At 33.1% G+C, this 15,801-nt stretch overlaps 1 protein-coding gene across 2 annotated transcripts; it reads right to left on the bottom strand.

Annotated features, from left to right (window-relative positions):
• Positions 1-475: 475 nt before the first annotated feature.
• Positions 476-15,559, bottom strand: LOC120332285 (DNA ligase 1-like). Of its 2 annotated transcripts, XM_039399497.2 has the most exons (26): positions 15,400-15,559; positions 14,910-15,093; positions 14,176-14,283; positions 13,664-13,730; positions 12,771-12,874; positions 11,720-11,994; positions 11,380-11,538; positions 10,894-10,950; positions 10,359-10,492; positions 9,024-9,127; positions 8,719-8,820; positions 8,428-8,504; positions 7,912-8,003; positions 7,584-7,671; positions 6,733-6,818; positions 5,973-6,112; positions 5,724-5,795; positions 5,556-5,642; positions 5,071-5,166; positions 4,634-4,778; positions 4,219-4,310; positions 3,792-3,935; positions 2,967-3,055; positions 2,203-2,308; positions 1,463-1,555; positions 477-1,202 (listed from the first exon to the last, which is right to left on the bottom strand). In XM_039399497.2, the coding sequence occupies exons 1-26, from the start codon at positions 15,417-15,419 to the stop codon at positions 1,116-1,118; spliced, it is 2,808 nt and encodes a 935-aa protein (XP_039255431.2). In that variant the 5' UTR covers positions 15,420-15,559; the 3' UTR covers positions 477-1,115. The 2 variants fall into 2 exon arrangements, with proteins under 2 accessions (XP_077975369.1, XP_039255431.2); XM_078119243.1 differs by lacking the exons at positions 14,910-15,093; positions 15,400-15,559 and having other exon boundaries at positions 476-1,202; positions 12,771-12,917; positions 14,176-14,282.
• Between the last annotated feature and the right edge of the window lie 242 nt (positions 15,560-15,801).

The following is a 15,801-nucleotide window of genomic DNA, read 5'->3' as shown; positions in this document are numbered from 1 at the left end:
GTCTGTGCTAATGTTCGCACAATTTCATAGCATAGTACTTCATTTTACAGTGGGAGTGTGGGACAAGGTCGTATATATAACCAGTGTAGGGATTCACGCGAACCTGTCGTTTTAAATGCAAGACACACGTTGCCAATGGGCACCATGCACTGCAGCTAGAGTTTTATTTCAAATATCCTGCGTGGCATAAACACAAACCCATTCTTGAAGGGAGGAAACATCGTTCTCAAAAATCTGAGTTCCATCACTTGCTAGTTTTGTGTGCCTATTTGTTTAACAAGCATTAGAAAGTTGACACACTGCTGAACCAAACGGTTAAAACACTTTGAATGTTGTAATAAAAACATTTATTCAAAATGCAACCAAGAATATGGCAGTAAATATGATTAAGTAAACATTACATCATGTGTATACCCACACCCGGTCTTACAATCGCAGCACAATCCAGAAAACTTACTTAACTGTTAATAAATAACAACTCCCCTTAAACATCATGTGTATACCCACACCCGGTCTTACAATCGCAGAAAACTTACTTAATATACATTTAACTGTTAATAAATAACAACTCCCCTTAAACATTACATCAGGTGTATACCCACACCCGGTAACTGCTTACAATCGCAGAACAATTTAGAAAACCGACTAAATATACGCAAATATTCATTTAACTGTTAATAAATAACAACTCCCCTTATAAGAATGATAAGTCATTCTGAAATCAAATACTTGATGATAACTGGTTTCAAAAGTCTGAATGCTCGTCTGAGTATTTTTAAACACGAATAAATAGTTTTACTGTTTGGTTTGGGAAACCTAGTAACATATTTACAGGGATGCCCTCAAAGTTCATTATATTTGATATAAAATCGCCGAAAATCAGAGATTTCAGCCGTCAGACAAGCAGATCTAAACATACAATATCTCAATTGATAACAAACAACACAAAAAAAACAATGACTTTTACATTTATGTCGTTTTAGATGTGATCAACATGGAGATTTACGTAATTTTCCACATGAACTTGCCCCTGATTTAGAATGTATTCAATAATTCATATTCAAAATTGTGAAATATTCAGTTTTGACCATCACTGCATATTCACAAATCATAAGTTAATAAAAATCTGTATCATGCTTCTTTCCACCGCCATCTTGCTGCTGGTTTTTGACTTGCTCCTGTTGGTTGTACATGTCAGCAACCTAAAATATTTCAACTTTTAATTGGGGCAGAGAATTTTACATGGGTTCTAGGTCATTACAAGCATTGACAACAAAATGGCTGCAATTAGTTTTGAAGTGCCAAGTCCTAGTTATAGTTGCATGGATTGGCAGGCAAATTTGTGTTAGAACAGCCTGAAAGGTGAGTCTGCTCCAGACAATGTGGATAGGCAATATGTTGCTCATCATGATGAATCGATTTGAACTTTTTTGAAGAGTATGTAACAAATAGTCTAACACACCTGACTACTCGTTGTAGCATCCTCTGGTTTCTTATCATCGCGAATCCTTATGAATCTTGGAAATCTGAGCGACATTCCTTTCTCTGGATCAACCTGGATGGATCAAACAAAAACAATATTAAATTCGACCAATTGACAAAAAGCTGTAATCAGTATCTGCAAGTAATGCTGAAACACTGTATATCACAAAAATGCACCAATTTCCATTTAGCATATAGAAGGAATAAAGATTACATTTCCTAACTGTCACTATTTCATATTGTGAATGCTTTTCAAAAAAAAATTAATTTGTTCCACTATTCATATTAGTATAATACATAGCATAGCTGGGTACTGCATAAAAGCGGGCAAGTGGGAATGCAAGGCAACATTCCTGATAGTAATACAGCATTCGGCTTTTCTTCAGCACATTTCCCAAAAACTAGCTCATTCATGCGACAATCGAGAACGAAAGAGACTAAAAATAATAGTCGGCTATTATTATATGTTCAAATTTGGACACATAAAATAAGACATCCAGCAACAGGAAGCGAGGAAGACAATTTTTATTTAATCAACTGAGTATTTTGCTACTAACGAAAAGCAGCTCCAAATATGAAGATGCCTCACTGCGTTTTAATTTCAGCGTAACCCTATTCAAACTACTGACTCGCAGTGAAATTCACATATTCAAATAAGTTAATATTAATACGAGTTACACAATATTTGCTTCAAGAAAGAATAAAAAATATGAGACTTACAATTCCAGCTCCTGCGGCATATACAGGTGATATGGATAGATCGGCTGCCTTTACTTCCCATACTTGCACAGGTTCAAACCATTGGTCTGCTTCTGAACCATTCAAACTAAGAAACATATATCAAAAAAATGTATTTAACGAACAAATTCACATTCGGTTCACCAAGAATTTAAGCCTTGTGTAAAAGTTGCAACAGCAAGTTTCTCATTGATGTAATCTTTGATTGAATATCTATGACCCACACAGCCTTGTTTTCCACAATATAACATATAACCTATTCACTGAAAAGGGTTCCCACTTCGCATCCCTGTTCTTGAGAGAAAATAACTTTTGTGCAATGCGACCTAGAATGATGATGATTTTGGGTACAATTATACACAAACTACTTCCCTTAGTATGTGTACTAGGTTAGGGTCAGGCTATAATTTTATTCTGATTTTCCTCATTTTAGTTCTATTACGAGTTCGGGGACTGTCTGTGTTAGCCAAGTGAATATACCCCATGCCCATAGGGAACTTGATTTAAAATGGGCGAACAAAATTAGTTACCTCCATATTGGTACACATACTTCTGGAGCGCCGACAGAAGTGTAAGTGTTGAAAAATTTTAATTTTTGTATAAATAATTAAGAAATTCGTGGATTCTGTTTTCTTTTCGGGTCATCCAGTAGAAAATTCATAAGCAGCTGGTGTATCATACCAAGAATGGTACGGGCAACTTTATCCAACAATTCCTCATAGAAGGCTTCCAATCTTAAAACATACCGATAATATGGCTTTGGTTCATCACACAGATGATCTTTGAAGTAATTTGTATGGTCTGACAAAGCTTGATCACTAAATCCGGTGCCAATCTGCCACAATAAAAAAGATCGTTTTTAAAACTTTTGAAATACACAATATAGGAAGATTTGGATAACCGTAAATAGCAAATGTTTAGTAGATAAGTCATTATTTTTCAACACAATTTATAAACTATTCATAATCAACTCCCTTTTTCAGAAATTAGATATTATTTGTAATATAATGACGTTAATCAAGTGTATAAAATACAAATTTCTCATCGTATTGACATAAACTGATCCTAGTCTGAGTAGTCTCGCATTAATTGGTATTTACTAGTGCATAATTCTTTGCTATAATTCTGTTCTGAACCAGTGGTTCTCAAATGGTTGGATGCACCCCACAATTTTTCAAGAGGCGCAAAGCTGAATGATTAATTTATCTTGACCGCTTCATTTCGGATATTTACATTTTTTTATTGTTTAGAGATTGCGACTCCATCCACGTATTTTCAACATGTTTTTTGAATAAAATATACTTCCGCCTTACAATTTGTAGTTTGTAGCTTATTGTTGGCTAGTCATTTTTGAGGCTGGGCGCGAGACTTGACAAATCCCAAAAAGGGGCGCAGCTTAAAAAGTTTGAGAGTCACTGTAATCTAATCAATAGCTCTTGACAATTCAGTGGTCATCACTCAGATATCAGTCTTTTTTACTTCTAACTAAGTGAGTGTACATGACCTTAATTCGAGCAAATTTTTTGAAAAAAATTTTTTTTTTGGCAGCTTTTCAATGTAAAGTTAACTACCTTGCATATGGTTTGATATTCTTCACTTTCGTTGTCATAACAAGCTAATAAAAATCCACCATATGTTCCTGTTCTTTTTCCTTTTCCATGATAACCTCCAATAACAACCAAGTCTAGTGTATCACCCATTCCTTCCAAGTAATCCTATTGTATTGAATGAAAGAGTTTTTTTTGCGAGATAATGACAAAATTCAGAAAGACATATGTAAATGAGAAACCGACAGGTAATAAGAAGCCACAATTTTAGAAATAATTTAGAGAATTTACCATCGAAATATTTTCTTTTAAAAAAAGTACATTTTGAGCAAAAACGGGTTTTGATATAACTTAAAACCAGTATAGTTGAATATAGTGAAAAAACAGCCACAATGACAATTTACTCAAGTATTACTGAAATAAAATATAATACACTCAATAACACTCTTACCTTTTTCAATTTGAGCCAGTTATGAGATCTTTTTGCGATCTCATAAGTTGCTTTATCGTCGAGTGTTTTTACCATAAGTCCTTCACAATTACCTGTAGATAACAAAATAAATCTTGGCTGAAATCTAGGTGTTGAAATTGATACGATTGAGATAATTTTAGAATTGATTTAGATTTCAAACCATAATGGAGTTGGACTTGAACAAACCGAAGCTAATTTATATTTATTACGATGTCAATGGTCCAATTTACCATCACATTTTGTTTAACGCTGTTGGAACTGGAATCATTAACTAGACTCAAGTCACCTTTTTTGAAGAGCCATCCAAACAAAATGGCTTGGAATTAAATAAATCTGGTGTTAAGACTATTTACAACAATAACAATTGTTTACAAAAAGTCAAAAATTGACTTACCTTTTATTGATTCTTCCAAAAATTCAGCAATTTCATCTGTATCTATAGAATCTTGTGATGTCGCAAAAACAAATTCCCCTTCTATCTGATTGAAGCTTTTCAACAAATGTTCTCTGCGCTTTCTCAATGGTTCTCGAACTAATGACTAAATTATATAAAGTATTGACTAATATACATACTAAACCACAAGTCCACAATTATAAATTACTGGCATGTTGTTACGAAATTTATCAACATTGACATACACCTAGATAATAGGAGCATATAATGATAATGATGAGTCAGATTCAAGTACGATAAGTCATTTCGGATGGTGGAGAAAAGTGTAATTGACGACAGGGGTTTCTGAAATCCTTTTACACGTAATCGTCTAACGTGAAATCTGAATCTTTTCGCTGTGTATTATAAAAAATTTCAAGAAGTCATTTTCCCCTCACCTGTCCGTTAATATATAGAAGATCGAAAGCATAAATACAGACTTGAACAGTTATCTCTGATAAATTTGCATCTTTTCTTTTTCTTGTGCTGAGAACCTGCAACGTAAAAAATGATGCAGAAACAATACGAGACTGTTTTGTTCGTTCAAGAGATACTTCTACATTCAAATAATTTTTTAAGCTGTACAGTCAAATTCAATTTAAAATGATCTAAATTCAATTATATTGAATTCAACATATATTTTGATTTTTGGATTTAAAAATCATGATGTTTTCAAGTAAAAATTGTAAGACAAATCCAGATTTTTCTTTGAACGCAGCGAAAATTATTATAGCATACCCAAATTATATGACAGCAATAAAACTAAACTAAAATTTGTGCATGTGTTATCACCATATTGTACAAACAGAAACCTGCTTGAGACAAATTGATAGAACTTTTTTGTTGTTGATAATATGCACAATTGATAGTAATCACAACTTACTTGAAACGGAAGAATCTGTTTGTTAACTTTATCCCAAGCGACGGCTTCAGAATCGATTACGCAAGACTTGATGCCTTCTTTTAAAACCTACAAAACGAATGAAAAAAAATTGTTGAATTTATTTGCATCTTCAAACAGAGGGAATAACATAAAAAAGTTTCTTCCAACCTGTGGCATTCTTGCAATGATATCAGGGTATTTTGATGTATTTTTTTCTTGATTTCTGCTGTAAATTTCAATCTAAACACAAAAATATTATTTTAAAAAATTACTCACAAAACTTATTGCCTTTCCTCTTCCCAGGATAAATATATAAATCCTATCCTATCAATGCAGAAAGCTCGCTATCAAAGCAATTAGATCGAAATCAGTGTATTTAGGTATCAACCAGTATTTAAATATAACTATCTACTCTACCTTCCCATTTTCCAAAACATGAATCTGCGCTCTTTCTCCATCATATTTATATTCGCAAGTGAATGCACTCTTATCAAACCTACTCAATACCTCAGTCACTCCTTTGGTCGGGTGAGCAAGCATAGGCTTGAGGGGTATTCCTGAGAATAAAAAAAAGTAGAGTTTTTACCTCACTCAAAACTGTTGAACATACTTCTGGGTCATCTGTATATATCTTCAAAGAAAGCAAAATTAATAAAGCGACGATCAATATATCTCAAATTCCAGCCATGTATGAATATGTGATCAGCTTATATAAATAGAGGATGTAACCGACGGAGAGGATATGTAAACTATCCTGTGCCTCCAATAAGATACAAACTAACGAACTCACACTTGCGTGCGATGAGTGCGTTTTACTGCTAATAAAGATTGGCGGAATGTCAAAAAATATCTTAATAATAACAATTTAAATAAAATAAATAAATAAAAGTGCACAATCTCCATTTTATTACTGAAAGATGGGATTTGTGTAACTACCGTATTCTATTTTTCTGTGGATAGATTGCTTCATGATTGAAAATAAAAAACAAAATTATTGAGTGTTTTGAGAGTCTTGCATCACACTTCCACAAATATTTTTATGTAATGTTCTAATAAAAGTCAGACTTGCTCTCAAAAGCTGTTTAGAATAAGCAGTTTTATATTTGATCTAATTGTAATAATATTATTGTAAACTGCTTGTTTGAGAAAGTCTGACTTTGATAAGTGAAGAATTTACCTGGTGTTATTTTACATTGTTCTGGTAATTTATCAATTCCATTCTTCAGTAGTTTTTCTATTATGACATCATAATTTGGCAATTCGCTGCAGATAACAAACAATGAAGTCATTAAGTCAATTTTAAAAAGTTACTGATAACATACATTTACCTGTCACTTTATTTTAAGTTCAGCATTATAGAAACATGAAGAAATATAAAAGCCTCAATTCAAGAATTGTTCATCACTAAAAGGGTTGTTCTAGTAATCAATAATAAATACTACTATATTATTCATAATAAAATACACTGCTTTAGTGTACCTCACTAACAAAAAAATTTGCGATTGCAAATTTGCGAAGTGTGCCATGGCGATTTGCTAAGTGCGCCCCAATACTGCCTGCTGCGAATAGAGAATAATTTCCAAATGACTGATTAAACGGAAAATCAGGCAGAGATGAGAAAGAAGGGTTGACCTTTTGCCTTTATTCCTCAGACCTACATGTTTAAAACTTTAAAAGGCATAAAGTACACATTAATGATCACAAAATTTATGTTTTGTTTGTGTAAGTGTGTCCTGATAACTTAGCGCTGCACGAACAAAAAGTTTGGGGAACGCTGGCATAGCATAATAAAAATTATTATTTATCAATGACAGTAATTATCTATAACTTATTTAGAGCATGATCACACAACATTTATTAAAACTGCACAACTTTGGTTTTAGCGGGGCTCACTATAACAATATTCAACTTTTCAAAAATTAGATCAGTATTTCAGCTGAGAAGAAATCATAAACTCAGACAAGTTCATTTTGCTTTTGATGTGTACATTTTGATGTAATCAAATTAGCTGTATAAAAATAATGATACCAGTATGTTGTCTTTACGATGAGAGCTTTTTCTTCTAACATTGACTTGAGTACTTCGGGAGACATTCCTTTCCCAGAATTAAATATTTCTGAAGGGACAAAAACAAACAGAAATAAAAAGAAGTATAATTTATTTTGTTATTTCGTTTCTAATATGTTGGTTTTTGCTCGATTTTTCAGCTGATGATTGTTGCTGATGAAAGTTGCTGAATTTTAAAAAAATCTGGAACTTGGTTAGACGGTCTGTGGACTGCAAGATATTAAATATATAATAAAGAATAATGAACTCAAAAGTTTTTTATAATATATTACTTTAGAACAAGACCTACCTTTTCCGGGTGGTGTTAATGTTGCAGCGTTAGCAAGAGCAGTCAGAACTGATTGTTCAGCTAACCCAATTCGAAGTTTTCCACTCAATGACCTGCGATGAAACAGAGCATTTCATTTACAAACTACAAAACAAATATCCTGGTAAAATGGAATGACAATAGACCAACAACTACGATAACTGCTTTGAAGACTGTTATGAACACATACTATTCCCTTAAAATATAATCTCTTATTAGTTAACTCCAGTTATTTGACACAGTATATGATCCTGTTCTACAAAAAGGTTACAAAAACCTACCAACATAATTTTATCTTAACTTTTAAAAAATGGTAGCTCTGTTTAAGTAAGATTTTCTTATTTATCACTTTGCATATCTCAATCAAGCATCCTTGTGGCAACGGCCAAGCATAGATCTGAAGTAGAAAGCAAACAAGGGGAAAGGACGTGCAGTTCAAAACAAGATACCCTTCGTCCAAATAGCTGGAATTCTGGATGTTGTACATAGGTAACTAACCTTATCAAGTATCTAGCTTCACTAGACTTGCATGCAACCAGTAAGCTCTTCACCAAGTTGACTTTTTGACCCATGGACTGAGAAAGATTGTAAGATTTCATTATAGGAACAAACAAGATATAATCTTGAGGAAAGAGAAGATTTTTCCATAATTTATTTATGAATTTGGCTGTAAATCGAATTTCTGGGCATACAAATTATTCGAATGAAAAAGTCGGATACTTGGAAGATAATAAAATATCTGTGTTTTACCAGGGCTGACAAGCACGCAATATTTCATGCAATACTTACGGAACCACCAGAAATAGAAGCAATCTGTTTAAGTTTAGCAAATACACCACGGACATGAAGAGGCGGAGGGGCAAACATCATTTTCTGTGTTGTCCTGCTCGTCTAAAATAATAAATAAACAAATATAAGATTTATCTTGCAAAGAAAAGATAAGAAAAGTAAGCTTATCAAAAAAGAGTCTAATCAATATATTAAATAGATAAGCCATGATTAACCGCAAAAATTTTTGAACTTTCTACAAACACGTGGCTGCTTCTAAAAATTCTTGTTTTAAGCGAAAAGGACAAGACGGCAGTAAGAAATACCTCTGCAACTGCACCAAGATCGCCAAGTTTTTTCTGATCACTTTTTATTTTTTCAGTTGATCTTCCTGTAGTTTCTGCGACTGCTTTGATTAAAAGACTATCACCTGAAAATTTTATTTTGGAATAAATCAGGATATAATAAGCAGAAAAGAAGAGATACCAACAACAAATTTTATTACTTAAGAAAAGTTTTGTAATAAGACAAAACATTGAATAGGCCAGACCAGGGGTCGGGAACCTTTTTGGTCAAGAGAGCCCTAAAATATACATATTTTCAATTGCATTTCCGTGCGATGCTTCTGATGCTGCATGTTGTCGCTGCGGGCCTTGAACGGTTGCTCACATGCAGCCCAAGTTGAAATCTAAGATAGTCATCACCCTTTTTCGTTTAGGCATCTCCGTAGTATTTTAAAACTCTATCGCTTTGTGATGTCACAATATATGTTCCAGAATCCCCATGTTTTGTCACAATGCCTGTCTGGTAATTCTCTTACATAACATAGACATGCGCTAGGCCCGCGTTGTCAAACGTATTGGGAATTTTTTGCCAAATTTGGCCATGAAATAGTTTGAAGTCTAGTAACAATAGTAAGCTTAATCTTAGAATAATAAATTTTTCTTGGAGCCATATGCCGTCACCAAAAGAGCCATATATGGCTCGCGAGCCATGGGTTCCCGACCTCTGGGCCAGACCAAACTCTTCATTTGTGCGACGCCAAATTATCAAAAACTTGCGCAAACAAATAAACTCAATTTTGTGATCAATAACGTGTACTTTATGCCTTTTAAAGTTTGTATACATGTAGGCCTAAAGAATAAAGGCAAACGGTCAACTCTTCTTCCTCATCTCTGCCAGAAAGTATACGACATAGAAAGATAGAATGAATTTATTGATTCATTATATAAACAGCATGTAAAAAAAAAAACATTTCATAATGAATACAATATATAAAATATTCAATCATATATTGATTATGTTTAACACATTACACAATCCTGTTAATTTTCGAGGCACACTTAGCAAATCGCCATGGCGCACTTGGCCATTTTGGCGATCTCTGGAATAATACAATGCCGAACCTTATAGGTTACCGCATACCAAAGGAATAGTGGCTCCTCACAGATTGTTATATATTAGTGGCCCTTGTGTGGAGTGGAACGTGATATAAAAAAATGAACAACCAAATTATTTGAAATTCCAAACCAGCGTCAGAAACTGGGTTTGAAATCAAACCAAAAACTTTCCAGACTCCAACAGACCTATTTGTTATACTGATCATGATCAAACATTTACTTATTAATAATAGTATCCAAATTCTATTTCGAAAAACTTACCAATACCAAGTTCAATTCCTTCATAAGCAGGAGCAAGTTGATTCAAACTCAAATACACACAGGGAAGTAAATCATCCGGAGTTAGGGCGATTACACTTCGATAAAAATTTGACAAATATTCGATCATTTTCAACCTGGAAATATAGACAAAAATCACCTACTTCCGGGGTGTCGAATACAAAATTGAATACCGATCAAAATTTGGCAAAAATTAAGAACAGTCAAGGATCAAAGAGTAATAATTCAACCACAAGATTAATTGAGGGGAGTCAGATGACAAACAGTTTTATTAATATTCAGTTGATATTAAAAAAAAAAACTTAAACTTGTGACATTTGAGTAAATAAAAATAATAAAAATTGAATGCTAATATTATTGCCCATAAACAACTAAATATCAAACTAAAAAAGTCATCACAATATCTTGCATTTAACATTGAATTTTATTAAATTAGGAATTCTTGCATATTAGATTTTTTAAACATTATCAAAAAGAACCCAACGTATTCATCATGTAGCTGAAAAAAAAATTTTACCGTCCAGATGTCTCCTCAATAGCTGCAAATGTTCTTGCAAGTGCTAAATATGGAACCCTGAAAACAAATAGATGATATTATTGCAGCATCGGAAAGAACTGTAGAAAAACATTTTTATCTCTATGATATATTAAAATGCTGAAAGTAGATGTCAGCCTCCCCTTCTCATAAGACATATCATAATATTATTCAAGAACAACAGTTGCATTAGGCTCAATGACAACTTGAAATTTTACTTTGGTGAAAATAAATATATTCTCTAATATAATTTTGTTCCACATTGTATCTTTCTTTATAACATTGCTCATGCAAACTTGGCCATGAAAGCAGGTACTTTACTAACGAGCCTCTCCTATTATTTTTTGTGTAGCCATAACAGATCATGAACCACTGTCATTACAGTCACTTGCTACATTTTTACCAGCACTATTACATTTTTACGGTAGTGTTTTTGTTCCAACTAACTTCAAAACAATTCATTCTCACTTTTCACCATGTTTCCAACATGCACTTTCAACGGGATGATATTTTGAAACAGTCGGATCGAATTCTGAAGCAGAGTTGTTACTTGGTTTTGTCTTGACTTTGGTTGATTGAAGTTCCTCTTTTACATTTTTTTTCTTTTTAGGTTGAAAAAAGGTGTTGCTGAAATATATAACGATTGAAAAATTATACGCAGACAAAACCAGTTCACTATATATATATAAACAAGAATAACAATATCCACAACATATACCTATCTGTAAAATCTATCTTAATTACTGTCGATAATTTTGTTTTTATTTTAAGACGCTTTTTATACGTCGCTCACTCTGAAATATCTTACAAACTAGAAGAACTCTTCTTTTTCTTTGTCATGTCCTTTTGAATTTTTGATTTATCATCATTATCCGTAGAATCTGAATTATCTTGCCCTTTCTTCAAAGACTGATTTTCTGCGAAAGAAGTATCTTTCGACTCGGTTGTATCCATTGCCCCATCGTGACTTGGGGACAAAGATTTTTTGTCATCTTCTTTATTATTGATGGAAACCTCAGCAGCCTCTGCTTTTATTACTTCACTTTCCTTTGCAGGTGATTTGGGCGCCTTTTCTGGTGACATCTAAGAAGATTAATATACACTTATACAGGTAATAAAAATTTAGACAAGGTGTTTGGCGCCCATGTTGGATCTCTGCCGGATTTATCTCCAGCAATACCTTGGCATGCATGCAAAATTGCAGATTTGTAATAGCAGCCTAATGCAGAAAGTGGGTTATCGAAACTGCCAGTTCAATTCGAGTACTGCAATAAGTGGCTAGGAATAAAAACATGTTCCCTAAAACAAAATTCCGAAGAGCTTCCCAGTTATGGATTATCGAAATGAAACATGCCTTGTTAGAAAAAGTAATTTCTTCTGCTGAGGGCAGCGTTCGTGAAATTTGCACTTTTGACTTAGTTGACGAGAAAATTTCAACAAATGAGTAAATAGGAAAGTCACCAATAATTGAACTTTTTTTACGCTGTCATGGAAACGAAACATCAATATTTTAGGTTAGGACCTTATGTTAAATGTATAATACTAGGGTGACTGCGAATAAGGGTCTCCCAGAGCAGAGATCCAACAGACATATGGCCTTGAGCTTATTAATTACTTTATCACAAGTAGAATAAACAAGAAATTTAGAAAAATGTCAATTTCCGAACTGTATAAAATATTTACCCCTCGTTTCAAAAATAATTAAAGCAACAGTTTCAACATTTCTATACTAATGACACATCAAAAATGGCAAAATAAAATAAGATCATCAAATAAAAAAAATTATATAAGTAAAAATATTTTTTTTTAAAAAATCAATCCCAAACATAGCCACATATCAAAGAGGAAATTATTCATACAGTTTTGTTATCAGCGGCTGAAGAAGTAACTTTGTCTGTTGTCTGTTCTGTTTTTGTTGTCAATTGCATTTTCGGTTTCTTAGAGTCTGGAAGTGATTTTCTTGCTAAAAACAAATCACTTCGGCTTTTAGCCATGGATCCGAGATGCTAAAAAATATGGGTTTCCACTAGAACAATAATAAACAAAAGGGTTTGAAAGTATGCAACACTAAAAAAGTTGGGCTCTGTAAAATTTAACTTTGTAAGAAACAATTTATTTTTGAGAATTCGGTTATCTTTTAATAAGCAGAGAACAACTGGTTTTCCAAAATTGTGAAACTACGAACATCAGTTTAGCGTTAAGCAACTTTAGCCATTTACTCAACTATGGAAACATAAGGAGCGATGATGATTAAAAACACCAAATTTTCATTATAATTTGTGTTCTCGTAAATTTCAAATAGAAAATCTTCCTCCAGCAGAGAATAAGATAATCTAGTTCTGCGTCCCTTATAATCTCAGGCAGAATAAATATAGGCAGTCGTTGAAACCAGCGAGAGAAATGATTTGCAATTTGTCACGTTGTTAAATAAACCGTTATTCAAATTTGTGATGAAAAAACTTGTATTTGCAAATATCAACACCGGCAAACAAAGTTAATCCTCCATTGATTAGGCAGTACTCCAGTAGTATGTACCAGGTTAGGGTTAGGCCATGATTTTATTCCGATTTTCCTTAATTTAGTTCTATTAGGAGTTCGGACTGTTTGTGTTAGCCATGTGAATATTGGTACATATAGTAATGGAGCGCCGATTGGGCTACTACTGAGTAATACCATAGCTTGATTTGGTGTCCAACTTGTTTACAACATAGCTTCATAAAAGTAAATGTAATACAATGGTGACGTGACATACCTGTTTTTCTTTTAATGCTCCCTTTCGGGGTTCGAGTGACGTCAGCTGGTGGATTCTGCGATTCCGACTGAAAGTGGAAAATAAACATATGGGTGAAATCATGGAACTGCAGAAGATATTATCAATCATCAATAAGGTAAAAGTAAATAATAACCACGAAAATCTTGAAACAAAAAACATTATATCTTCATTATTGAAAATATTGTAAGACTTAATGAAGTTCGTAATGAAGGGAGGAAAGTGTCAGTTTGATAAAGATAATTGGAAAAAAATTGCAAACTACCACTGACTTCTATATAATAAACTATGCAACTGCTGTTACAACAAGGACATTATTAAATATTGCTCTATGCAAAATTCAAATTGCCACAAAAAAAACAACTCAACTCAAAAGCAATTTTTACACAGTAAAAGTTCACAGGCAAAAATTTTTGACATAGAAATTTTGTTTGCTCAGAACCAATCATATATTCTCTACAAGCAATAACTAACAGATCAGCGACAAAACTTACTTCTGAATCCTTTTGTGGTGATTTAGGTTCAAGAATCTTTGGTTGGACATTCTCAATATTAGATCGCTTTTCACCAAGATTAGCGGTTTTCTCAGCAGACTGTTCAATCTAATAAAATTGAGAAAATTCGATGTTTATAAAAAAAATTTCCTTTTCAATTCTCCAAACGTTAAGACCCCAAATTGTTTTTATTTTGAATTCTACCGGAGCATAATTTAAGTGTGATACCCAAATCCTAAATATTTTTTGTTTTAAATAGCTTAATTAACTTCTGGAAGTAAGAACAAGCTTTTATAAAGTTTGAATCATAATATTATACCATCAAGCGTTATACCAGTGGTCTGTGAACTTCATATACTACTGGGGCAAATATGCAACATTGGGCGTAGCGTGTGGGTCAGATTAATTTTCGCCTATGAACAACTAATGTTAGGCACTTCCGCAAGTAAACAATACGTCCGAGCAGAGAAAATAACCAAATTATGCAATTTTTGTTTTTTATTTAGCATTAAAAATGAGGACGTACGAGGGCCACAAAAAATTTGCCCGCAGTTTGCCAACCATTGATGTATACTATTATTCTGTAATACAGTAATATAATATTCGTTAATGTCCTGCAAACCTTTATCAGAACCTGTATACAGTTTTTCAATTTGATTTTATTGGCAACCATCATGCAAATACCATTCAATCACAATTTTGCAAAATAAAAGCAAATAAATCAATATGCCAACCTTATCATCTTCTTCATCTGAAGATTCAAAGAGTGTGCAGGCTTTCCGTTTCTTGATTTTAATTGGTGAATCTTCTGCACCGTTATCAAGATGTTTATTACTTTTTTCTGGAGAAGTTTTCTTTGGAGATGATATTTTTGAACTCTGGACTGGAGGCTTTTTATTTGCACCACCAAAAAATGAGCTGTAGTGCAAAGAGTAAGAAATAGTATCTTTTTTCTTGTAACATTCATACCATGCTGCCATGGAAAAAAAAACAGAAAATATTTGAGTTTGGCAGTTTGGCGGTAACATCATGATGTATATTAAATATTATCCATCCAAATTGAGCGTATATTCAGATATTGTGATTCAACATTACCATTAGGCCTACCTGAATACAGGAATATCCAATTACCGTACTTTAAGAGATTAATCAATTAATGGGGAAAATATACAGGAATTTACTACTTTAACTAACAGCTTAAAGGTATCAACAATTTGTACTTACAAAATACTTTTTTGAGGCATTTTCAAACTATTTGTTGCAGGCAAAAAACAATTCTGTTCATTATACAGTTATATTCAATGCAATTTTACTGCGTCATAATGCAGTACCAGTAATGATTACAAATATTACAGTATTAAATCTGTAAATGACATCAAAGTAAGACCAGAAGACTGTAAGTTTGGCTGCACATTGGGTCTGTAAGTTGGTTTATTTATTGCCCTAAACTCATTCTTGTCAGGAAGAGCTGAACTGACTACAGGCAGACAGGACTCCAAGAAGATTATAGGAGTAAAAAGACCAAGTCTTCAAATTTTGATGAGAGAAAATTAAAAAAAGTGGAAATATTAATGAGCCCATACTGCCATAAGACCATTTTGAATAGATACAGACGAAAAGGGGGTA

This window comes from Styela clava, chromosome 13, assembly GCF_964204865.1.
Source record: "Styela clava chromosome 13, kaStyClav1.hap1.2, whole genome shotgun sequence".
Lineage (NCBI taxonomy): Eukaryota > Metazoa > Chordata > Ascidiacea > Stolidobranchia > Styelidae > Styela > Styela clava.
The sequence above is the reverse complement of the archived record's forward strand: the minus strand, read 5'-3'. Positions and strand labels throughout refer to the sequence as shown.

Excerpts from the sequence above, each read along its gene's own strand:
- LOC120332285 (XM_039399497.2), bottom strand. The coding sequence starts at position 15,419 with ATGCCTCAAAAAAGTATTTT. Across the intron at positions 5,643-5,723 it reads TCATTGCAAGAATGCCACAG|GTTTTAAAAGAAGGCATCAA; the intron begins GTTGGAAGAAAC and ends TTCGTTTTGTAG. Across the intron at positions 3,056-3,791 it reads AATATCAAACCATATGCAAG|ATTGGCACCGGATTTAGTGA; the intron begins GTAGTTAACTTT and ends TTATTGTGGCAG.